Genomic DNA, 26,608 nt, shown 5'->3' on the forward strand with positions numbered 1-26,608 from the left:
TTAAGATAAGGTATCAATCTATAACTCTTTGCTGAAAATGCACACAGTTTCAGAGAATCCGAAGCTGTGTAAGCCAGGTAGGGGTCAATTGGTTGACCAGCATGTGGCTCAGTTTACTATTAATAGCATAAGGTTCAATCCCCATTCCAGCTAAGCTACACTCAGGGCCAGCACCTTCACCGTACATCGTAATAAATTGCAGCATTTTACTGTGGTATGGAAAATAATTGTCAAGGACCTAGCTTCAGGCGGAGAACTGATCAAGGAGGCAGAGGTAGCAGGCAGGTGTGACTATTTTTCGTTTGGGCACATGACCAATATGGACTGGTTAGACTGAAGTTCGTGTTTCCATGCTCAATCTATAACTACATGAATAATTCCAGCTCCACAATACATTTCACTAACCCACTACTTCATCTTCAGCTTTCAGATCTAAAAGCATCCATTTGCTATAGAGACATAATTTATTTGTTGGTTTTTGAAATTTCATATTCAAATACCATATGCAGAATGTAACAATAGTTTAAGAAGGCACATCACCACCTAAAGGGCAACTAGGAATGGCCCTGGTCAGCAATGCACATATCCAATGAAAAGACAATCAGAAAACAAATTTACTCCAAACCAAAGTAGGCAAAAATCAATAAAAATTACAACAATGCAAATAATTTCCACTGCAATATTCACAGTTAAAGCAAAGATTGAGATGACAAGTGAGGAACTTGGATATTCAAGTCATACAAAACTCTTGTCAGACCCCAATTGGAGAATTGAGAAAAGATCTGGATACCACATCTTAGGAAGGAGATATAGGCCTTGGAGGGAGTACAACATAGGTTTTCCAGAATGATACCTAGACTTCAGGGGATAAATTAGGAGGAGAGATTACACAAATTAGGCCTGTTTTCTCTAGTATTTAAATGATTAAGGAGTAATCTGACCAAAGTCTTGAAGATATTAACAGGAAAAGAAGGGCAGTTAAACCACCTGCACCAGTTGGGGATTCTAGAAGTAGGAGAAATAGTCTAAGCATTAGAGCTAGACCATTCCAGATAGACATTAGAAAGCATTTCTACAAATAAAGGGTGGCAGATGTTTGGAACTCTCTTCCACAAACCAGTGAATGCAGGATCAGTTAATCTTAAATCTGAGGTAGATCATTTTTGTTAAGCAAAGGTATTAAGGAATCTAGGCTCAGATATGGAGTTAGGTCACAGATCATGCATGATCTCTTTGAACGGCAGAACAGGCTCAAGGAGCTAAATGACCTACTCCTGTTCCTGTGTTCAAGTGAATCCTATTGACCAGTTTGGAACATATCAATTCTATTAAACCCGGCACATTGCAACACTGCACAGTACAATCTGAAACAATAAATACAAACAGAAGGTCAGAAAACTGAAAGGAGTCATACTCTTTTAATAATTTATTTTCATTGAAGTTGCAAAATTTTACACTTCTTGGTTTTACAGGGTGTTTGGCAATAAAGTACATGGCAACAATACCATTGAACTGAAAAGTTGCAAATCAAATCCTTGTAAAGGTGGACACAAATAACAATCCTGGATTTTAGTCACTGGGATCTACTGACTATACAAGGAATCACAAGGATCTTAATTTATAACAATAAACAATAACTTGTTTATTCCATTTGACACTTGACAAACCACAATCTGAAATGCTGCACCATTGTTGATGTGCAATAAGATGTACTTTCTACTAAATGGAAGTGATGGTGAAGTGATTGGTTAATCTAAACCAATTACCATTTCATGCAAACATGGATAAAAATTTGACTTTGCAAATGTTCTGCTTTTTAAAAATAATACAAACCAGTAAGAATTCAAAAATTTTTGAAATTAACCACTCAAGATCCGAATTAAACTAGCACTTTCAAGTGAAATAAAAGTTCATTTTAAACAAAGGGAATTATTCTTAACTTTAGTAAGAAGCAACCTGAGATTAAGTATCGTAGCCCATACTTTAGGGTTAAAAAAGCAACCATTTTGAATTGAAATCAACTAACTTGTAGTTTGGGAGTATTTTCTTCAATCAGCAAATTGTCTTTGTACAAAATTGGAGGGGGTGATGAAAATCTAATTGGAAACTTTTTTTTTAAGAAGAGTCAATGCTTTTAAACATTTATTTCACATAAATATTTTGATTGACTTTTCTTGTAATAAAAATTTACACATTGCACAATGCTGTATTTCAATGCATCCACAATAAAATAAATCAGGCAACACTAAATATGCATAACGGTTTACAGTTTAAACAGAATTTTTTTTACCCAGTTTGAGGCATCATTTATAGGAAGGATATTTAACACAGCAAGGTGGATTCAATAAGAAGTTTAGGATTTTTTTTTCACTAGACCTTGAAGGTAAAAGTTCATAGTCTTGGAATGATAGGCTGCTTTACATCGGCTGGAAGAATGGTTTAAAAAAAAAGGCATTAATTCATTTAAATGAGAAACTAACAAAAAAAGCTATAGTGAACTGACAAGCAGATTGAGTTCTCTGTCATAAACAGCTTATAAGAGTTTATAAATTTTACTGTGAAGGAATTAGATTGTTGTTAGAAGAATTTCATGTAGTATGAATAGCAAGTGGGATGAATGAATGAGACTAACTGGTTCATGTAGAAAGGAAAAAATATATAATTAACTGGCTAAATGTACACACTAAGATTATGTGAAACCATTTTTCAAAAAAAAAAGTTGTGCTTCTCAGATTCTATTTGCATGTGACTCTGAAAGCAAATTCCCATTGCTCAGACCTGAGAGTATAGGAATTGGAATGTCATGTTGAAGTTGCACAGGACACTGGTGAGGCCTCTTCTGGGGTACGGTGTACAGTTCTGGTTGCCCTGCTATATGAAGGATATTATTAAATCGTAGAACATTTAGAAAAGATTTACCAAAATATAACTGGAATGAAAGATTTGAGTTATAAAGATAAGCTGGATAGGCTGAACCTTTTACACTGGAACGCAGGAGGTTGAGGGGTGACCTTATAGAGGCTTATAACATCATGAGGGGCACAGGTAAGGTGAATAGTAAGAGTCTGGGGGAGTTCAAAACTAAGGGGCATAGAGAAAAAAAATTTAAAAAGGACATGAGGAGCAACCTTTGTTTGACACAGAGTGATTTGTATGTGGAATGAACTGACAGAGGAAGTGGTGGATGCAGGTACAGTTACAACATTTAAAAGACATTTAGATAAGTACATGATTAGGAAAGGTCAGCAGGGATATGGGCCAATGCAGGCAAATGGGACTAATTTAGTTTGGGAACATGGTCAGCGTGGACTAGTTTCCATGCTGTATGATTCTATGACTATGACTCTTGATTTGTGTAGCATAATACCATTTAACAGCTAACAGTTCACATATATGGACAGAAATACAGCTAATTTTGAGGTTTGCATTCCTTTGCACATCACAGAAAATGTAGAAAGTTAAACAGTGAGTAGTTGAGCTGTAGTATAGCTGGCTTCCGTACCCTTTGGTATAGAGGTATATTGTTCATTGACCTGGTGTTGATCAACCAGAAATCTAAACACAAAACACCAGCTCGAATAAGTAACACTCAATGTTTTGTCTTGCATAAAATTCAACATTTTGTTTGCACTTTTGATGGATCATAAAGTCAGCAGGGATTCAGATAGTGCCCACATGCAAGATATCTTTCAGGAAGCCAGAGGCTGTGGGTGACAATTAAGTCTGAGGGAAAAGCAACTAGTTAGTGCATTAGATACAGATTTTTAAAGTGTTGTGCAATCTTTTACATTCTTCATTCATTTATTCAAGAGCAAGACACTTTAAATAACGATTAGCTAAAATATTAATGTTCTTAACTTTATATTCTTATATAGTAGTATTTTTTGGTTCTTAAGAGAATCTTAAGAGAACTGGACCTTAAATATGAACTCTTTTCTCTCCACAGATGCTGCCAGATTTGCTGAGTTTCTCCAGCAATTTGTGTTTTTATTTCAGATTTTATTTTGAGGAATTATGTTTCAAGGATTGTAGACAATGGTCCATTTGAAGGGACAGAAGAAACTTGTACTTTTTTGTTAAAAAGGGGTCACTGAAAGGAAACTGGGATTTAAAAAAAAACTATATTTCTTGGAAGTCACATGGCACCAGCTAATTGCTTGGACTTTTTAAAGTGAAAACGACTGCCTGGGTTCATGGCTTTGTTTTGGGTATGGTTTGGAGTTCAGTTGGTGTACAGTAACTACACAAGCCGGTTGTTTTCCCACAGATTTGATTGTCACTCACAGCCTCCAACTTCTTATAAATACCTTACATCGTGGGCACTATTTGAAACATTGCTGACTCAATGATCCACCAAAATTGCTCTTTTTACCTTGTCCAAATAAAATTTTGAATTTTATGCAAGATGTAACACCAAGTGTTACTTATTCAAGCTGTTTCTGGACAATCAAAAACTGAACCCAGTTCATCCACTGTCTTTCTGACAAAATCCTTTAGGAAGGTCCATGATTTTCTCCTGAAAAGCATTGAATTCTCAACAATTCCTGAAAAAAACTGATTTACAAACTCTTGCAGTTAAGGACAAGTTCCCATAACATACAGGATTCAGCATGTGAATATTTGCTCATACTTAGGAATAAAGAAGTGACTGTGCTATTTTGTGTTCCCCTCCCCAATGGGCTGAGTGCAGCCTGACATTATTGTGGACCATGAATACAGTATCAGCCGTTTGACATCTCCCCAAGGTTGATAAAAAGGCTAAAATAACTTCTGAAGGAACAGCACAAAGCACTGGCCCAACCTAATGAGTCTGGACTCGAATGCGAGGCAAACAGTGTTTTCTCAATGGCATACAATATGAGGGTATGATGGTACAATGTGGCTGTTCAAAAATAACAAAAAAATCCCCTCTGTAACCTTGTAGAGATTCCTCTTGAAGACATGCCTACTGTGATTTCAATAGGGAAGTTATCATGCCACTCAAAAGCACATCTGATAATTTTATGGTTCTTTGATTCACTCCCAATTGCTCAAAAACTGCATGAATCCATGTATGATTCTGTAAATCCCTTTTTTAAAGAATTAGAATCAGTCTGAACACTGGGGCACAGACAGCCTCACATATCTTCAATGCATTATTTGGGATAAAATAGCACCTATTGTTAAAGTTCACTTCAGAATATAACTTTTAAAAAAGTCTTAGATTTACATATGAAAGAACTGAAACCAACATAGTTATACTAAAACAATCCAAGTCTTTTTCAATATATAATTTCAGTTGCATCACACTGTAAACTTTTGCTATAAATTCTGTGATTATGATCTTATATTCCACATGGAATGTGTTGCCAACAGTGGTGGTGGAAGCAAAGTCATTAGAGAAATTTAAGCGACTGCTGGACATCCACATGAACAACAGTGATTTGAGAGGTGCGTAGGTTAGGTTATTTTATTTTAGATTAGGAATAATCCTCGGCACAACATCGTGGGCTGAAGGGCCTGTTCTATGCTGTACTTTTTTTATGTTCTAACCACCCAATGAAGGAGCAGCGCTCTGAAAGCTAATGCTTCCAAATAAACCTGTTGGACTATAGCCAGGTGTTATGTGACTTTTAACAATGCTAACTTATGTCGTTTGGGCTAAAATTGCCCCAGTTACTTTCCAGAGACTGATAAAAGCAAGTCGCACTCAGTGTCCTAAATGTGTGGTTTACCTTCATGATGGCCTGCAAATGCTGGTAAATGAAATTTCGAAAGGACCACTTGGAAAAATTAGAAGCTGTTTTCTTAGAGGATTACAGTTTGCTGATCTGGCAATAAATCTTGCCAAAAGTGAATTTAGAGAAGGGCCGGTAACCCATATAGGGAAAGGACAAGTGTTGTCAAGAATAGGAAAAGTACAAGCAAAAACAGTACTATATAACGGAAAAGGAAACCCTCCTAGGATTACGACTTAACTGTTAAACATTTTGATGTGCATGTCCATCACAACTACAGGGAGTCACTAATATATTCTGATCATAGTCTTTTGAGCCTTCACGGGAAAATCCAAAACTAGAATACCAGACTATTTTGAAGAGGCTTACAATTGCAACCATCTCACTTAAAAACTGTTCCACTGCAGGGAGATCCAATGTAATTGTTAATGTTTTGTCTAGAATTTAAGTTTTCTTCGCATTATCTGAGTATTAAAGATACTAAAGAATGTACGTGTAAATGGGTCTTAACATAAAAATTTTTTTGTTTGCGGATTATAATAAAATGCCTTCAAAAATAACATTTCATTTCTTAGGGTGGATGTTTTATGAGGCTGCTTCATTATTGTTTTTGAGGATACATGTTTAAGGATTGTAGACAGTGGTTCATTTGAAGAGACCATACAATACTTGAACTCTGTTTCAAAAGAATATTGGAATACTTCTCATAGAAGACATTGCTTAGAAGTCACATGCCTTAACCGAACTGCTTGGACTTATTTACTGAAAATCACAAACCTGGGTTTATGACTCTGTTTTGGATATTGTTTAGAAGCGCATCTGCTTATACTTTTCATTTTTCCAACCATATTAAACAGCTTTACATCTTTGCCAACTAAGTCCCGTTTTGACAATAAACCAAGAATTGTGTTGCTTTTCTTAAACAGAAATGTCTAATTTTTTATGCCACGCCTAATATAAAATATATAATTGGCAATATTGATAAATTTAAATGTTTTGCCCAGTTATGTAACAGCCTGAAGAAACGGGCCTCTAGTGTTGCAAGCTCTTCCAACAGCAGTTCTAACAATGCCTAGTTCTAAACCATACTCCGTCCCAAAGAGTGACTCAACATAAAAATCAGCTCAAGTCTTCATGTAAAAATGCAGCATGATTTTACTGAACAACTCCTCTTAAGTTATGTCTCATGAGATGCCAAAATCTTAAGCCTGAGTGGCCAATCAATGAGAATGTAGTTAGGTCCAGGGGTTGGCATTAGTTCTTAGTCATAGTTATATCAAACATGCATATCAAAAGGTAGACAAACAAAAATATCAAATTCTTCATTATGAATAGAACTGAAAGCTTTGAAAATTGGGTGTAAAAACTGTTAAAATGCAAACAAAAACACACAAGTTCAAATCAATCCCTTAAAAATATTACATACAGGTTCTGATATTTGTGTCCACCTCCAGTACAAACGGAGCTTATTGTTTTAAAAACAAATTACACTGTAAATATTGTCCACAAGTGTTTATAGATGTTGTGTAAACACTAATACCTCACTGCTCCAGTGCAGATAGCAGTTTCAGGAACAAAGTGATGAAAACCCACCGCCACTGATTTAATTCCAATGTTTTTCACAATCTTCTTGAGAATATCATCTTTGGAGTGACTTTACATTCATTATTAAATTGAGCCACAGATTTCAGAAACTGCTTTAATTGCTATCATGCTGTAAATTGACAAAACCAAGTAAGAGGAAGTGTAAACTTCAGAACAATTCTTGAAGGAATAGGTCTCAACCCACAAAGACGGATGGATGTTCTTTTTTTTAAAATATCACAAAACTTCATATAAGGTGGCTCTTTTCAGCATAAAATGTTATAGCATAACACATCATAATACAGAATTATAAAGAATAAAGTTGTTTTGTAATTTTCCAATTATACTTTGGCAAGTAAGAGAAAAGGAGAGGATATTGAAACCTGCCAACACGTTCTCTCCCAATTCTGCACTGAGACATCCTTTACCTGAAACAGCAGCTAATAAATTCAGGATATTCTGTTAAACAAGAGTGCTTGGACTTGAAATAATGGGAACAGGACTTCAAACAACTAACATGACTTCTTGTAATATTTTTCACAATTTTTTAAAATATAAAGCTTCACTACAAAAATGATAGATGTGTTTATTTTGTTAGTCAGCCCAAACCTCCCACAAAAAAAATCAAATCCAGAAGCTGTCTCTTTTGTGTTAGTTTGCTAACTTGTATAGCAAATAGCAAAAGGAAACAAGAGCAGAAAATTACAGCCAAACTGCAAAGAATGACTGGTGTCATCAGCACATTCCATCTGGCACATTCAAGTTGCTAGCTATCCTATGCCAAGACATGACCACTCTGGGGACCTGGGTAAACAATTAAGAATGTAAAAACAAGGACTGCAGATGCTGGAAACCAGAGTCTAGATTAGAGTGGTGCTGGGAAAGCACAGCAGGTCAGGCAGCATCCAAGGAGCAGGAAAATCTAGATGAAGGGCTTTTGCCCGAAACGTTGATTTTCCTGCTCCTCGAATGCTGCCTGACCTGCTGTGCTCTTCCAGAACCACTCTAATCTAAACAATTAAGAATCCAGGTTGCCGACAAATATTAAGAGCACCTGACAATAGCAGTCATGGAATTAAATTTACTAAAATAAGAGTAAAAATTCGATTCAGGCACATTCTGGATCACTTTAACATCAGTAGAATCATGAATAAAAACAACAGTTAAGGTGTACTGGTTATTCCATCAGTGTAAATTGAATGGTATCAGTTTTAAAACACCTCACATACACAAGTAGTAGTGATATGTTTCTCCCCCTATAATGTACACATCAAATTTATATGAGAGGATTAATGTCAGGAAAAAGGTGCTCACCTATTGAATAATATTACATGTTTGTTGAAAATGAAAATTATTGCTAATTCTTAAAATGAACAACAAATCAGCAAAAAGATGAAGTATTTCCAGTCATGTGTGTTATTTCCACATTTTTTCATTAATAGGGAGAGATTGTAAAAGTTTCTTTTACACTGTTTACCACAATATCCTATTTAATTTTCCCTAACACTGTGTGAAGTCATAAATATAGATGGATACTTCGTGATGGAAAATACCATTGGTGGCAGTCACACAAATGTTGGAGGAATACAGAGATTGATAATATACTATAATTACAAACAGCAATTGGGAATGTCACCATCAAATGTTCAGTGATTTGGCAGCAAAGAACAAAGGGCTGTTTAAGAACAAGCTCCATGCCCAAAGGCTGTCCCTGTGAACTTTAGGAACAGCAGATATTCAATACAACAGAAAATAGGGAAGGTAACCAAGAAGGCTGAGTAATAGCATTAAATTAAATTCAAAACATTTGAAAGAACATAACAGATTTCAAAACATCTTCCTTTTCCTCCTTTTTTTTGGATTTATAGCTTCTTCTAAATTGTCCACCAAAATTTAGTCATGGGACCTTTTGTTTTTACACCTAATGGAAAGGCATGCAATCTTTATTCCTTATCATAATACCAGACAAGTTTCCTATCCTTCAACTTTTCTCTCAAACCTGGTGAAAACACTGACATGGCTATATTGCATCCGAGGAATCCATCTGTCCTAATGTTTCACCATTAGTAATAACCACTGAAGATTAATTTATAGCCCATTTCAGCTGCATTTCTTTTGACAGAAAGTTTAAATCTAAGAATTGACAGAAAGGGAGGATTTTCTGTAAGTTGAGTTTAGTATATGCAATGGATAAACCAAAGTAGCTGGACACATGGTCATTTCGAATAAAGCATAGAAATACTGAATTTCAAGTTACTTCAGTGAGTGTGAGTGTTTCTTAAGAATAAAGAACATGCTTTGCATTGTTTTAAAAAAAAAACATTTTGGAAACTCCATGCTTTCATTGAGATTCCACAGGTAACTAAGCCTAAACTTCAGTATTCTAAATTGCAACTCTAACAGAATGGCATACATTCACGAAAGGGCTTACTTACATATAAAAAGATCAAACTCAGATACACGCATTTCGTTATGACCGTGACACTAATATTAGGATGATTTTAAATTGTGAACCTATGACATTAATATCATTATTTCAGTGGAAGAGATGATCTAAAATATTTTTTAACTGCAAAAATTTTATCCTTTTCCTCATGACCTGTTTTTTTTCCCCAAATTGCTTCTTTCTGGTCCTGAAAGTACCAACTCATTTTAGGATAGGTGTCCATAGGTTGCTCTCACGAACATCAATCAATGAGGAATTCTTTATATGTAATACCAGGAAAATATCACAGCTGAGCCAAACATGCCCATACCTGATGCTAACATATGCATTTCAAAGAGTATCAACAGGCAGCAAACTTGAGCAAAAGTCCTTGGTGAATATTACACCCTCTGCAGTTGAGGGCTAATGTGTTATCAATTGCAAAACACAGTTCTTTTGAAAGCTGAGATCACAAGATAAGTGACAATGGCCATTTGGGCAATCTTAGCACATTCGTCTAGAAAATCCTCCCATTCACAGCTTCCATATATCAGAAGTTTTGCAGAAGTTTTCAACTTTTAATTTCTGGTCTTTAAAATATTTCTCATCAGTATCATCTTAGGTAAATGAACCAATTCATCAAGGTATTCAGGAGCATGTTTATATTAAGTTTGATTGCTGTGCAAAGTGGGAACACCTGGACGTTCTACATTATATGTTTATTTTTGCAAAGCAATCATGAATTTTTAGATGTCAATAAAATACTTTATGCATAAAATCTCAAATTTATAAGTTGTATCTTCCAATGAATGTTTATTTACCCCGTAACACAAGTCCACGATGACTACAAGTAATCAAGATTTTGCCTTTCTTTAATGACACCCAAGTTCCATATCTATTTCTGCTGCTAAGCGATCCAAAATTTAAAATTAATGTAATTTAAAAATTACTTCTCATGGCTGGGATTCACTAGAACCTAGTCAACTTAAAATGCATTTCTAATCCCCCAACACGAGATCACAGACCTGAATTATCATGGTTTGGGAATGCCGATTTTGGACTGGGGTGTACAAAGTTAAAAATCATACAACACCAGGTTATAGTCCAACAGGTTTAATTGGAAGCACTAGCTGATGAAGGAGCAACGCTCTGAAAGTGTTGGGTGATTTTTAACTCTGAAATATCAACTGCGTCCTGCTTCATAGATGCCAACTGACTGCTGAATATTTCCAGGATAAAGAATTTTCATTTTAGATTTCTAGCACCCCCAATATTTTGCTTCTTTGAAATACATTTCAACTGGGTTGAAAAAATCACATATCCAGGTATAGACATTAGACCTCAACTTTAGAAACCATTTAACCAATAGATCCAGGTCATGTTGAATGGGCAAGAGGGACATTAATTGCAACCTGCATCTGCAGGCTGGAGACACAAATCAAAATTTCTTCAGATCAGCTGACCCACTGGAGTTGATCTATGATATTCTAAATCTAACACTGGTCATGAAAAGAACAGGCCATTATTGGTATTTGCAAGCAAACTATCCAAGTATGCAAGAAGTGGGTATTTTGATTGCTCAGGATGGACCAGCAGTTGGTGAATGTATTGGAGTATTGGTTAAACTAATGTAGTCTAAACCTGAGACAAATATGTACAGTGCTCAAATTCTACAACTATACAGCAAATTAGTGTCATGGCATTAGACGAAACACAATGTGGTGGCACTATGTCACTGCTAAATGGACTTTAAATTAATAATTTCTGCTGGTGCAACCCAAAAAAGATGGTTCCAGATCCTGAAATGACCAATTACCAATCCCTGTTCGTTATCTGAGCATACATTAAATGCTCCATTATAAGGGACGACAATGTACCATGGCTTTGATGGATGCAGAACAAATAAGCATGCAGTAACACTGGCGGTAAGTGTTCAGAAGGGCTTCAGAAGCTTCATCTATCCATTATCTGCACTGAAAATAGCTTTTTTTAAAAAAGGAAACTGGAATTTCATTCTAAACATGCTTCAAACTTCTATCTGGATATTCAGTTTTTATCCTAATAGCATCACACATTAAAGCAGGTTCTATAGTATAGATTTTCAAAAACAAGAACTTTAAAGTTTTTTGGAGGATAGGAGAAGGGGAAGAAACAAAAAAAGTTCAAAGGGAACAAGGAAACAGACAAGAGATATATGGATGAAGAGGAGGAGATGAAAAGGAAAAAGAAATGTGGGGTATCAGCAACTGCATCTTTTGGCAAGCATTCCCCATCTTATATTTATTAGGCAAGGTATAATGATCATTTCTAGGCTTTTATCGATCACTGCATGCAAATTAGGATGGTTTCAAGTGCGCAAAATCAGAACATTATACGGATGCACCAACCGGTGTTTTGTTAACATATTAAGTAACCTGAAATTGTGAAAGCAGTTTTCACTTAACTATTAATGTAACTTGGACAATTAAAATTTTTAACTTTAATTCACTGAATGGTTACATTTAGTAAAGTCTTTATGTTTTGCAATGTGACCAAAGGTAAAATCAGAGGTAGGTTGTTATAGATATCATGGTGACTTGTGGCTTTAAAGTATTTCAAGCAATCATTTTAAGATTAACAACCTGGTTACTGAAGATCTTGTATGATGTACAAAAACAGCATTGCTGCCCATATATGATATTTAGAAATCTAATTGGCCAAATAAATCTCCCCTCAAAAACTCTAGTTAGTCTGGGAGTTTAATTGTTATATTTCAATTCCTGATTGCTTAAAGATTTGAGTGATTGAGATCCTGACCACAGGAGTTCCCATTCTCGTGAAACCCAGTTGTCGGATTGTTGTTGATAGCCGTTTGATATGGTGCTGTACTATCGGCATTTGGATCGTTGCTCATATAGGGGTGATATGATTGTTGTGGATTTGAATGGTTATTGGACAGATGCATTAGCACGTTGGGTTGATTAGGAGCTGGCACTGGTGTGCCCCCTGTTGGCATTTTGAGCTCCTGTCGATTTAGTTGCTGTTTTGTGTCCTCATCAGTATCCAAGCGAGTCAGCTTTTCCATCCACATCCGGAATCTCTCCTCTGTCTGCCGTTGCATCTCAGCAAAGCAGTTCATTGCTTCCTCGAGGACATTGCCGATACAGTTGCGCTCCCATGAGATCCCACTGTCCAGTAGTCCGGTCATTTGGGCGGCAGTGCCTGCAGTCCCCTCTGCACGATTGTTGGCAGCTTGAAAGACATTGAGGCCATTTGATAAGAGCGATTAGAACACACCCATTTTACCTTTCAAAGAGACAGGATCCCTTTTCAGTCAGCCTTATCAAACAACAATTCTACATTAGACTTGTATTATTGATGTTTTAAAGAAACTTACATTCACTTTTCTACATCTAGTCAAAATTACCTAATTTATTGACAGTAAAACATTAGATCTATTAGATGCAATACCAGTTCAGAAAAATTGCAATGATCAATTGATTTTGTAAACAAATACCACTGAAAAACATTTTTCCCCATTTGCAAAAGGTTTCTTTCCCCCAATTAAAAAAAAAGACATCAACTACATCATCATTCTATTTAATTCTCAAAATACCACAGTTTTCTGTCATAAAGTGTGGTGCTGGAAAAGCACAGCAGGTCAGGCAGCATCTGAGGATGCGAATCAATGTTTGAAACATTAGTTCTCCTGCTCCTTGGATACTGCCTGACTGGCTGTGCTTTTCCTGCACCAGAAGTTTTGATTGATCTCCAGCACCTTCAGTCCTCACTTTTTCTGTACTAAAGTTTATGTATGGCTTTAATAAAAATATCATCTGGCTGAGAAGGGAAATTATTGCAGATTTATTTCATAGAATTCCTACAGTGTGGAAACAGGCCATTTGGCCCAACAAACAGTAATCCACACAGACCCATTCCCTATTATCCTACATTTACCACTGACGAATGCACGCAACCTACACATCCCCGAACACAATGGGCTATTTACAATGGCCAATTCACCTGACCTGTACATCTTAGCACTGTGGGAGGAAATCGCAGCACCCAGAGGAAACCCATGCAGACACAGGAAGAACATGCAAACTCCACACAGACAGTCGCCAGAGGCTGGAATTGAACCTGGATCCCAGGCGTTGTGAGACAGCAGTGCTAACCACCGAGTCAAATGTACTGACCTTTTATATTAGTCTCTTGTAAATTACCAAAAAGAATACAGTTCGTTTGCAAAAAAAAAATTTGATTAAATTGGAAGAGAAAAACAACCAACATTTTAACCCTTTGCTAAATTTTGCCACAAGTCAATTTTAGTAGCCACCTTTGTCAGTACTGAAAATCATCTGTTTTGTTACAATGTACATTTACACAGTGGAATTTATACATACAGCACAACTTTTTTAAAAAATAATTAACTTTAGAAAACATAGCAAAAATTTAAAAACAAGGAACTTTCAAAAGGTAGATTACGTATAAGAGATGTGCTGCAGCCATAGTGTGGTCATTTTAATTCAACTTCAGGGTTCCTGTAGCTCAACAGTAAACTTCTACAGGTACTATGAAAGTTCACAGAACTATGCAAGTTCAGGGAACCACACATCCTCTATCTACTGGGAAAGGTTAACAAATATCTGCTGTGATTTTAAAAGATGAGAAAGCTGTAAGCAATTTTGAAAATAGGATTAACATTCTGCCTCAAAACCAGAACAGAATGAAATGAGAGATTTAAGTTAAGTGGTCTTAACATCAGTGGGAAGTTACCAGAAAAGCCAAAACGTTTTCCCATGCTACTTGGGATGGGAATGCTTTCACAATCAGTGTGCTCTGTCTGCATTCCAAGGTAAATTGGTTGTATCTAACTAGAATACTTACATTTCTATCTCCAGCATGAAGTGACCAAACCAATCAGCAACAAATAAAGCTTCCCATTAACAGTTACAGATCAGCAGTTTAGAAAACAAGCCTTTTTCCTTGTATTTGTATAGATATATTTTCATTTTTTTTATTGTTAACTTGTATTAAAATCTGCATCAAGTTAATTATTATGACGATTAACACAAGTTAATATGGAGCACAAATTCCAATGTTTAATTCTGCTTTACTACCACAACATGCCAGATGTAAAAAAATTACTTGTTTCATTCTAAGTTTACTTACTGTCATGATGAGCTGTTAACCTGCTAGTCAGCGCTTTTTTTTTGTATATTTAAAGAGCAGATCTCCAGTTACATCTACTTTCCTGCACAACATAATGGTATTTCTTACACAAAAAACAAACAAATGGGCCCACTCACCAAGAAATTAAGTATGGCAACTCACAAAGAGACATAATTCAATTGACAATAAATAAATTCTGAATCACATAAGAACTAAGAATGATAACTTCAAAGATTTGCCTTTTTTGCTAACAGATGCAGCACAATCCAAATCCAAACAGGATGACAAATTCAAAAAGCACAGTTCAAATCTGACAAGAAGAGACCGGCAACATGGAGCAAGTCTCTACAATATATTGACTGAGCAAGACTAGGAAAGCCACATTTGCCAGCACTTTGCCCATATGCCTCATATACCTATTTGCCTTGGAGAGAAGGCAGCTGAGAGGAATCTGATAGACGTTTTCATGAGGGATCTAGACAGAAATGACAGGAAAAAAACTGTTCCTGCTAGTTTTACGTTTGTTTTATTTACTTGTGGGTCATGGACATTGCTGGCTAGTCAGTATTTATTGCCCACTTCTATTTGAGGTAGTGTTGAGTTGCTTTCCTGAACTGCTGCCATTCGTGTGCTGTAAATGTGCCCACAATGCCATTAAGGAGGGAATTCCAGTATTTTGATACAGCGACAGTTAATGAATGGTGATACATTTTCAGGATGTTGTCAGGATGCTGAGTGGCTTGGAGGTGAACTTGCAGGTGGTGTTATTTCAATGTATCTGCTGCCCTTCTACAGGCAAGTGGTCATGGGTTCAGAAGGTGCTCAGGATCTTTGGCAAATTTCCGCAGTGCAACTTGTAGTTAAGACACACTGCTGCTGAGAGTCTGTAGAGTTATAGAGAAGTATAGCACAGAAACAGTCCCTTTTGTCCAACTTGTCCATGCTGACTAGATATCCTAAACTAATCTAACCACATTTGCCAGCACTTTGCCCATATGCCTCATATACCTATCCAGATACCTTTTAAATGCTGGACCAGCCTCCACCACTTCCTCTGGCAACTCATTCGTTACACGTACCAACCTGTGTGTGAAAAAGTTGCCCCTTAGGTTCCTTTTATATCTTTCCTCTCTCACCCTAAACCTATGCCCTATATTTTTGGACTCCACCACCCCAAGGAAAAGACTTTGCCTATTTACCCTATCCATGCCCCTCATGATTTTATAAACCTCTATAAGGTCACCTTTCAGCCTCTGATGCTCCAGGGAAAACAGCCTTAGCCTATTCAGCTTCTCCCTATAGCTCAAATTCTCCAACCCTGGCAACATCCTTGAACCTTTTCTGAACCCTTTCAAGTTTCACACCATCCTTCCGGTAGGAAAGAGAACGGAACTGCACACAATATTCCAAAAGTGGCCTAACCAATGCCCTGTAGAGTCGCAACATGACCTCCCAATTCCTATACTCAATGCTTGACCAACAAGGAAGCATACCATGCGCCTTCTTCACTATTCTATCTACCTGTGACGCCACTTGCAAGAAACAATGAGCCTGCACTCCAAGGTCTCTTTGTTGAGCAACACTCCCTAAGACCTTACCATTAAGTATATATATCCTGCTTTGATTTGCTTTGCCACAATACAGCACCTCACATTTATCTAAATTAAACTCCATCTGCCACTCCTCAGCCCATTAGCTCATCTGATCAAGATCCCGTTGTAATCCGAGGTAATCTTCTTTGCTGTCCACTATACTTCCAATTTTGGTGTCATCTGTAAACTTACTAACTATACCTCCGATGTTCACATCCAAATCATTTATGTAAATGACGAAAAGTAGTGGACCCAGCACCGATCCTTGTGACACTCTACTGGCCGAGGATATTGATGGTGGGGGAATTCCGTGATGGTAACACCACTGAATGTCAAGGGGCAGTGGGTAATTTGTTTCTTATTGGTGATGGTCACAGCCTGGCATTTGTGTGGCGGGAATATTACTTACCACCTCTTAGACCAAGCACGGATATTGTCCAGACCTTTTTGCATTTGAACATGGAAGGCTTCAGTATGAAGAGTCGTGAATGGTGCTAAACATCGTGCAATTGTTGGCGAACATCCTGACTTCTGACTTTATGATGGAAAGAAGGTTATTGATGAACCAGCTGAAGATGGTTGGGCCTAGGTCACTACTCTGAGGAACTCCTGCAGAGATGTCCTCGGCCATAGAAGACTCTGTAAACCACAACCATCTTCCTGTGTGCCTGGTATGAATCCACCCAGAGAGTTGGCCACCTGATTCCCATTGATTCCAGTTTTGCTAGGGCTCCTTCATGCTACACTCCGTCAAATGTGGCCCTGATGTCAAGGACTGTTACTCACTTCATCTCTGGAATTCAGCTGTTGTGTCCCTATTTAAACCAAGGCTGTCATGAGGTCAGGAGCTGAGCAAGTGCTGCTTGAGAGCACTGTTAATGATACCTTCTATCACTGTGATGATTGAGAATAGACTGATGAGTTCGGAACTAGCCAGGTTGAATTTTTCCATACCGGACATTTCTGTGCAATTTTCCACATTATTGGGTGGATGCCAACATTGTAACTGTACTGGAACAGCATTAAGTCTTCAGTATTATTGCCGGAATCTTGTCAGAGCCATTGCTTTGTAGTATCCAGCACCTCGAATCACTCCTTGACATAACGTGGAATGAATTGAACTGAAAACTGGTATCTGTGAGGAGGGCAAGATGGAACATCCACTCGGTACTTCTGGCTGAAGATTGCAATAAATGCTTCAGTCTTATCTTTTGTAATGATGTGCTGGGCTCTTGCATCATTGAGGACAGAAATAGTTTTGAGTTGTTTTAATTGTCGACCACCAACCAGCAGAGCTTAGATATGATCTGTTGGTTGTGGGATCACTTAACTCTTCCTATCACTTACTCATAATGCTATGTTGCACGTAGGTAATCCTGTTTGGTAGCTTCACCAGATTGACACTTCATTTTTTAAGATATGTAGAGGTGCAGCTCACAGCATGCCCTCCTGCGCTCTCCATGAACCAGGGTTAATCCCTTTGGCCTGACCTCACGGTAATGGTTGAGTTGGGGATATGCCAGGCCATGAGATTGCAGATTGTACTAGAGTACATTTCTGCTGTTGATGGTTCTCATAGTCAGTCGAGTTGCTAGATCTGTTCAAAGTCTGTCCCATTTAGCACTGTTATGGTTCCATTCTACACGTCAAAGTGCATCCTCAATGTTAAGGCAGGACTTTGCTTCCATGAGGATTGTTCGGTGGTCACTCTTACTGATACTGTCATGGACAAATGCTTCTGCCAGCCGTTAGATTGGTACGGGTGAGATCAATATGTTTTTTCCCTCTTGTTACTTCCCTCATCACTTATGGGAAACCTAGTCCAGCAACTCTGTCCTTTAGGACCCAAGTTCAATCAGCGGTGCTGCTGCTGAGCCATTCTTGATGGAAATTGAAATCCCCCATGCAGAGTACTCTTTGTGCCCTTTGCTACTAGGTATTTAACATGAGGAGTACTGAGACAGGATGGTACGTGGTAATCAGCAGGAGGTTTCCTTGCCCATGTTTAACCTGAAGCCATGAGATTTCATAGGGTCTGGAGTCAATATTGAGGACTCCCAGAGCAACTCCCTCCCAGCTGTTTACCCCTGGCCTACCATCCCTACTGGGTCTGTCCTGGACACATCCAGGGATAGGGATGGTGGTGTCAGGGACATTTTTTGTGAGGTATGATTCTGTGACTATGACTATGTCAGGCTTTTGCTCGACTAGTCTGTAAGACAGCTCTCTCAATTTTGGCACTAGTAAGGAGCACTTTGCAGGTCGACTGGCCTGATTCTACCATTGCCTTTTGTGACGCAAAGGTCGATGCCAGGAGATCTGCCTCATTTCACTTCTTTATCGAGACTTCATAGCGATTGATACAACTGAGTGGCTTGCTAGGCCATTTCAGACGGCTGTTAAGAGCATTGCTGCGGCTCTGCGGTCACAAATAGGCCAGATCAGTTCTGAATGGCAGATTTCCTTCCCTGAAGGTCATTCCTGAGCCAAGGAGTTGTTCCAACAATTGATAATGGTTTCATGGTCATCAGCAGAGATTTAATTCCAGATATTTTGTTACTGAACTTAAATTCCACCATCTGTCATGCCGACTTCATCTCTGAATTGAAAAGTGTGGCGCTGGTAAAGCACAGCAGGTCAGGCAGCATCTGAGGAGCAAGAAAGCCGACATTTCGGGCATAAACCCTTCACCCAGAAAGACCTTGACCTGATTGGCTTTCAACCCTGAGTCCCCCAGTCCATTAGCTGACTTTTTAGATTAATAAGCTGGTGATAATACCACTAGGCCATTTCCTTCCCAAAAATGTAACAAATAAAATAAGTTACCAAAACTAAAAACAAACTATTGCAAAAGCTGAAGACTGAAATACAAAATGTTGGAGAAAGTTAGTATGTATGGCAGCATGTGTAGAGAGAGAAAGAGTTAACATTTCAAGCCCAATAAGTTGTTACTAAATAAAAAAGGAAGAAGCAAGTGGAACAAATGGTAAGCGTGGCCAGAGCAAAAGGCAACGAGAATGCTCATAGTACTGCTGAAATGATGGTATAAGAGCAAGATGGTGCATAGAAATGGCTAGTTACTGGAATGTTGCGAGTCATTTTTGTGTACAGAGTAGAGGGGCTCTGCAAAGTGGTCAACTAGTCCATGTTTGATCCTCCCAATGTAGTAGCGGCTCTATTATGAACTGCGAACAGAGTAAAGACCATAAGATCATGAAACGCAAAAGAAGAATAAGGCCAATTGGTCCATCAAGTCTGCTCCACCATTACATCATGGCTGAAAAGTTTCTCAACCCTTGTCTTCTCCCCATAACCCTTGATCCCCTTAACAATCAAGAACTTACCTACCTCTGTCTTTAAGACAGTGACTTGATCTCCACAGCCCTCTGTGCAATGGGTTCCACAGATTAACTATGCTCGAGCTGAAGAAATTCCTCCTCATCTCAGTTCTAAAGGGTCATCCCTTCACTCGGAGGCTGTCCCCTTGTGTCCTAGTCTCTCCTAATTACTGAATGCATATTCTCCTTGTCGAGTCGATCCAGGTCTCCCAGTATTCGATAAGGTTCAATAAAAACTCCTTCATGCTTTTAAAATCTATCAAGGATTTTACAAACCCAAAATCTCTGACACCATCTCTGACACCTCCCTCCCCTTCCTGGACCTCTCCATCTCCATTAATGATGACCGACTTGGCACCGACATTTTTTACAAACCCACCGACTCCCACGGCTACCTGGATTACACCTCTTCCCACCCTACCTCCTGCAAAAATGCCATCCCGTATTCCCAATTCCTCCGCCTCTGCCATATCTGCTCCCAGGAGGACCAGTTCCACCAAAGAACACACCAGATGGCTTCCTTCTTTAGAGACCACAATTCCCCTTCCCACGTGGTTAAAGATGTCCTCCAGCGCATCTCCTCCATATCCCGTACCTCTGCCCTCAGAGCCCAACCCTCCAACCTTAACAAGGGACAGACCCTCCCCGATACTCACCTTCAATCCTACCAATCTTCGCATAAACCAAATCATCCAACGACATTTCTGCCACCTCCAAACAGACCCCACCACCAGGGATATATATTCCCTCCCCACCCCTTTCTGCCTTCCACAAAGACCGTTCCTGCCGTGACTACCTTGTCAGGTCCATGCTCCCCAACAACCCACCCTCCCTTCCTGGCACGATCCCCTGCCACCACAGGAATTGCAAAACCTGCACCCACACCTCCTCCCTCACCTCCATCCAAGGGCCTAAAGGAGCCTTCCACATCCACCAATATCATTTATTGTATCTGTTGCTCCCGATGCAGTCTCCTCTACATTGGGAGACTGGATGCCTCCTAGCAGAGCGCTTTAGGGTACATCTCTGGGCCACCCACACCAATCAACCACACCGCCCTGTGACCCAACATTTCAACTCCCCTTCCCACTCAGCCGAGGACATGGAGGTCCTGGGCCTCCTTCACCGCCGCTCCCTCACCACCCGACGCCTGGAGGAAAAACGCCTCATCTTCCGCCTCGGAACACTTCAACCCCAGGGCATCAATGTGGACTTCACCAGTTTCCTCATTTCCCCTTCCCCCACCTCACCCCAGTTCCAAACTTCCAGCTCAGCACCATCCCCATGACCTGTCCTACCGGCCTATCTTCTTTTCCACCTATCCACTCCACCCTCCCCTCTGACCCATCACCTTCATTCCACCCCCATCCACCAATTGTACTCTTTGCTACCTTCTCCCACCCTCCTCACTGACCTATCACCTTCATCCTCACCCTGACTCACCTGTTGTACTTTATGCTACTTTCTCCCCAATCCCACCCTTCAGGCACTCTGCCTGTATTCCTGATGAAGGGCTTTTGCCCGAAACGTCGATTTTCCTGCTCCGTGGATGCTGCCTGAACTGCTGTGATTTTCCAGCACCACTCTACTCCAGAGTCTATTTAGAAAATAGTCTATGCTTCTATTCTAACAAACAAAGTGCATAAGCATACACTTTCCAACAGTGTATTCCACCTGCAATTTATTTAGCCACTCTCCTAGTCTGTCCAAGTCCTGCAGTCTCCTCACTTCAACCCTACCTGTCTCTCCATGTACCTTTGTGTCGTCTGCAATCTTAGCAACAATGCCCTCAGTTCCTTCATCCAGATCATTAATAGAGTAATAGCGTCATAGAGATGTACAGAATGGAAACAGACCCTTCGGTCCAACCTGTCCATGCCGACCAATTATCCCAACCCAATCTAGTCCCACCTGCCAGCACCCGCACCATATCCCTCCAAACCCTTCCTATTTATATACCCATCCAAATGCCTCTTAAATGTTGCAATTGTACCAGCCTCCACCACTTCCTCTGGCAGCTCATTCCATACACATAACACCCTCTGCGTGAAAAAGTTGCCCCTTAGGTCTCTTTTATATCTTTCCGCTAAACCTATGACCTCTAGTTCTGGACTCCCCCACCCCAGGGAAAAGACTTTGTCTATTTATCCTATCCATGTCCCTCATAATTTTGTAAATCTCTGTAAGGTCACCCCTCAGCCTCCGACACTTCAGGGAAAACAGCCCCAGCCTGTTCTGCCTCTCTCTATAGCTCAAATCCTCCAACCCTGGCAACATCCTTGTAAATCTCTTCTGAACCCTTTCAAGTTTCACAACATCTTTCCAATAGGAAGGAGACCAGAATTGCATGCAATATTCCAACAGTGGCCTAACATGTCCTGTACAGCCGCAACATGACCTCCCAACTCCTGCACTCAATACTCTGACCAATAAAGGAAAGCAAACCAAACGCCGCCTTCACCATCCTATCTACCTGCGACTCCACTTTCAAGGAGCTATGAAGCTGTACCCGAAGGTCTCTTTGTTCAGCAACACTCCCTAGGACCTTACCACTAAGTGTACAAGTCCTGCTAAGATTTGCTTTCCCAAAATGCAGCACCTCGCATTTATCCGAATTAAACTCCATCTGCCACTTCTCAGCCCATTGGCCCATCTGGTCAAGATCCTGTTGTAATCTGAGGTAATCCTCTTCGCTGTCCACTACACCTCCAATTTTGGTGTCATCTGCAAACTTACTAACTGTATCTCTTATGCTCGCATCCAAATCATTTATGTAAATGACAAAAAGTAGAGGGCCCACCAATCCTTGTGACACTCCACTAGTCACAGGCCTCCAGACTGAAAAACAACCCCCCACCACCACCCTCTGTCTTCTACCTTTGAGCCAGTTTTGTATCCAAATGGCTAGTTCTCCCTGTATTCCATGAGATCTAAGCTTGCTAATCAGTCTCCCATGGGGAACCTTGTCGAACGCCTTACTGAAGTCCACATCTACTGCTCTGCCCTCATCAATCCTCTTTGTTACTTCTTCAAAAAACTCAATCAAGTCTGTGAGACATGATTTCCCACGCACAAAATCCTTGCCTTTCCAAATACATGTACATCCTGTCCCTCAAGATTCCCTCCAATAACTTGCCCACCACCGAGGTCAGGCTCACCGGTCTATAGTTCCCTGGCTTGTCCTTTCACAGTGGCACCACTTTAGCCACACTCCAGTCTTCCGGCACCTCACCTGTGACTATCGATGATACAAATATCTCAGCAAGGGGCCCAGCAATCACTTCTCTAGCTTCTCACAGAGTTCTCGGATACACCTGATCAGGTCCTGGGGATTTATCCACCTTTACCCGGTTCAAGACATCCAGCACTTTCTCTTCTGTAATCTGGACATTTTGCAAGATGTCACCATCTATTTCCCTATAGTCTATATCTTTCATATCCTTTTCCACAGTAAATACTGATGCAAAATACTCATTTAAAATCTCCCCCATTTTCTGTGGCTCCATACAAAGGCCGCCCTGTTGATCTTTGAGGGGCCCTATTCTTTCCCTAGTTATCCTTTTGTCCTTCATATATTTGTAAAAACCCTTTGGATTCTCCTTAATTCCATTTGCCAAAGCTAATGCATGTCCCCTTTTTGCCCTCCTGATTTCCCTCTTAAGTATATGTTGATGTTTGGAAAGTTAAAATCCCCTACCATAACCATCCTATTATTCTTACAGACAGCTGAGATCTCCTTACAAGTTTGTTTCTCAATTTCCCTCTGACTATTGGTGGGGTCTATAATACAATCCAGTTGCGCTCTCAACACTGACCCCTGTGGGACTCTACTAGTCACCAGATGCCATCCTCAATAAACCCTTTTATGCCCATTCCTTGCCTTCTGCCAGTCAGCCAATTCTCTATCCATGCCAGTTGCTTGCCCCTAAACACTTGCCCCTAACACCATGGACTCTTACCTTATTTAGCAGCTTCCTGTAAAAAGCCTCTGGCAATCCAAATAGATCATATCCACAGGCTCTCCTTTGTCTAACTTGTTCATTACTTACTCTAAAAATTTGAACAGATTTGTCATGCATGATTTCCCCTTGATGATGCCATGCTGACTCAGCTCTGTTCTACCATACACTTTCAAACACTCAGCAATCTTACCCTTAATAACGGACTCTTGAATCTTACCAAAGACCAATTTATTTCCTGTCTTCTGCTTCCTTCCCTTCTTAAACAGGGGTTTACATTATCATTCTCCAGTTTTCTGGGACCGTTCCTGACTCTGGCGATTCCTGAAAGATCACTACTCATGTCTCTACAATGTCCTCAGCTACCTCCTTCAGAATTCTGGGCTGTAGTCCATCTGGTCCGGGTGATTTATCCATCTTCAGATGTGGAAGCATTGATAAAGGTACAGATAGTGATGTTCTCATGTATCCACTACCCTAGTCTTTCTCAAGGTCATGAGTTTGGAATATCCTGTACAAGCAGCCTTAGTGAATTTTTGCAGAATACACTGATGCCATTGTGTATTGGTAGCAAAGGGAGTGAATGTTTATGACTATGGTGGTAATCAGATGGGCTGCTTTGTCCTTGATGATGTCTTCAGATGATGTCAAGCTCCTTCAATGTCGTTGAAGCAGCCAAGTTACTCATTACAAGATTCCTACCCTCTGACCAGCTGTTGCAGGCACAACATTTGTATGGCATTTCCAATTCAGGTTCTGGTCGCGGTAACCGCCAGAAAGTTGATAGTGTAGAAAATTCAATGATGCTAATGTCATTAAAGATCACAGATGATAATTAGATTCTCTCTTATTGGAGATGGTCCCTGTCTGGCACAGATGTTACTTGGCACTTATTAGCCTAATTCTGGGCATCGTCCGGGTCTTGCTGCATTTGGGCATAAACCACTTCGGTATCTGAGGTGTCATGAATCAGTGCTGAAGAGTGCAAGTACTCAGACTTGCAGACTTATTGTTAATGAAAGCTATCTTGGCTCAAATGTTTGCACAGGGGTTAACTTAAAATCCAAAAAGGCCTCTAGGTGTACCTACGCCACATTATTGCACTGATTCAAGGTGGTGATTCACCAAAGGTATATATTTCTATAAAATAATTAAAAAGTTTAGGTCAGATTGAAGGTAAAATGGCAAAAAAAAGTGGAACTGGAACCCAAACTGCCTTACATCTGTCTTCAACTTTATCACAGAAACATAGGAAATAGGAAGAGTCAGCCATTAAGCACTTAAAGCCTGCTCCACCATTCCAACTCAGTATCTTGCTACTGCTTTCTCCCTTAACCTTTTGTTCCTTCCAGCCCTAAGAATCCTAACTCCTTCTTGAAAACATTCAATGTTTTGACCTCAACCACTGAGGAAAACCATAAAACTGCATAGGGTCACCACTCTGGATGAAGTAATTGCTCCTCTCATCCTTAAACTGGAGCCCCAGATTTTGATCTCCCTAGTCAGTTAGTCAGTCATTGAGAACATCCTTACTGCATTCATCCTGTCTCGTCCTCTTAGAATATGCTAAGTTTCTCTGGCATCTAATCACCCTCATTCTTCTAAGTTCCAGTGAGTATACTGTGGTCCTAATTGATCCAGTCTCTCTTCATAAGTCAGTACTGCCATTCCAGAAATCAGCATGGTGAACTTTTGTTGCAGTCCCTCCATAGCCAAAACATCCTCTTTTAGAGGATACCAAAACTGCACACAACACTCTAGGTGTGGGCTCACAAAAGCCTTGAACTTGAATCCTCTCACTGTGAAGGCCAATGCCTGCTACATCCACATTGCTTACCTTCAGCTACTGGTGTACACAGACACCCAGATCTTGTTGCAACTCCCCCTTTCACAATCTTATCACCAGATAATAATCTGCCTTCCTGTTTTTACTACCAAAGTAGATAATCTGCCATTTACGCATTCCCTTAACACATCCTTATGGGCGGCACGGTGGTTAGCACTGCTGCCTCACAGCGCTCGAGACCCGGGTTCAATTCTCATCTCAGGCGATTCTCTGTGTGGAGTTTGCACATTCTCCCCGTGTCTGCGTGGGTTTCCTCCGGGTGCTCCGGTTTCCTCCCACAATCCAAAAATGTGTAAATTAGGTGAATTGGCCATGCTAAATTGCCCGTAGTGTTAGGTGAAGGGCTAAATGTAGGGGAATGGGTCTGGGTGGGTACGCTTCGGCGGGTTGGTGTGGACTTGTTGGGCTGAAGGGCCTGTTTCCACACTGTAAGTAATCTAATCTAATCCAAATCACACTGATGTATCTCTATATCCTTTTCACAGTTCACTGTCCCACCCAGCTGTACTATCTGCAAACTTGAAGATATTACATTTAGTTGCCACATCTGGGGTCTAAGCATTGATTTTGGTAATTAGTACTTCACTAGTCATTACCTGCTACTCAGAAAAAGACTCAATTGTTCATATTCTGTTTCCTGTCCGGCAACTAGTTGCCTATACAAGGGAGGTAGGATGAAGGACTGGACTGCAAGTAGCCAGGAGGCTGAATTGTCTTTGAAACTGTTAAGGAGGCTGCTTACTTCCAGTTGTAAAAGTTTTGATTTGTAACCTAGATCAACAGTCTCCTTCTGAGGATTTAGAAATACAGAAGTCCGCTGTAGATCTGGGAAAGCGTGGCTCTCAGCTGGGGCAGGACTGACTGCAGGTAGAGTAAATGGCGGCACATGGCTGATAGCATGGAGGATTGGAAAGAGAATTCCTGATGAAGGGTTTATGCCGGAAACATCAATTCTCCTGCTCATCGGATGCTACCTGACCGGCTGTGCTTTTCGAG

The 26,608-nt window shown here is 39.9% G+C and overlaps 1 protein-coding gene across 4 annotated transcripts in view; it reads right to left on the reverse strand.

Annotated features, from left to right (window-relative positions):
• ark2n (arkadia (rnf111) N-terminal like PKA signaling regulator 2n) overlaps window positions 1–26,608 on the reverse strand; it is a 126,984-nt gene that overhangs the window by 28,480 nt on the left and 71,896 nt on the right. The window contains exon 4 of one of the 4 annotated variants that reach the window (XM_087990951.1): window positions 1,412–12,957. The exons of the other annotated variants lie outside the window; for them this stretch is intronic. Coding sequence (XP_087847077.1) covers window positions 12,494–12,957 — 464 coding nt within the window. The 3' untranslated portion in view covers window positions 1,412–12,493. Of the gene's footprint in view, window positions 1–1,411; window positions 12,958–26,608 lie in introns of those variants that run through there. 4 annotated transcript variants of the gene reach the window in all.

Source organism: Chiloscyllium plagiosum, unplaced genomic scaffold, assembly GCF_037043375.1.
Source record: "Chiloscyllium plagiosum isolate Xiang-an unplaced genomic scaffold, Cpla_swu_hap1 HiC_scaffold_1, whole genome shotgun sequence".
Classification (NCBI taxonomy): domain Eukaryota; kingdom Metazoa; phylum Chordata; class Chondrichthyes; order Orectolobiformes; family Hemiscylliidae; genus Chiloscyllium; species Chiloscyllium plagiosum.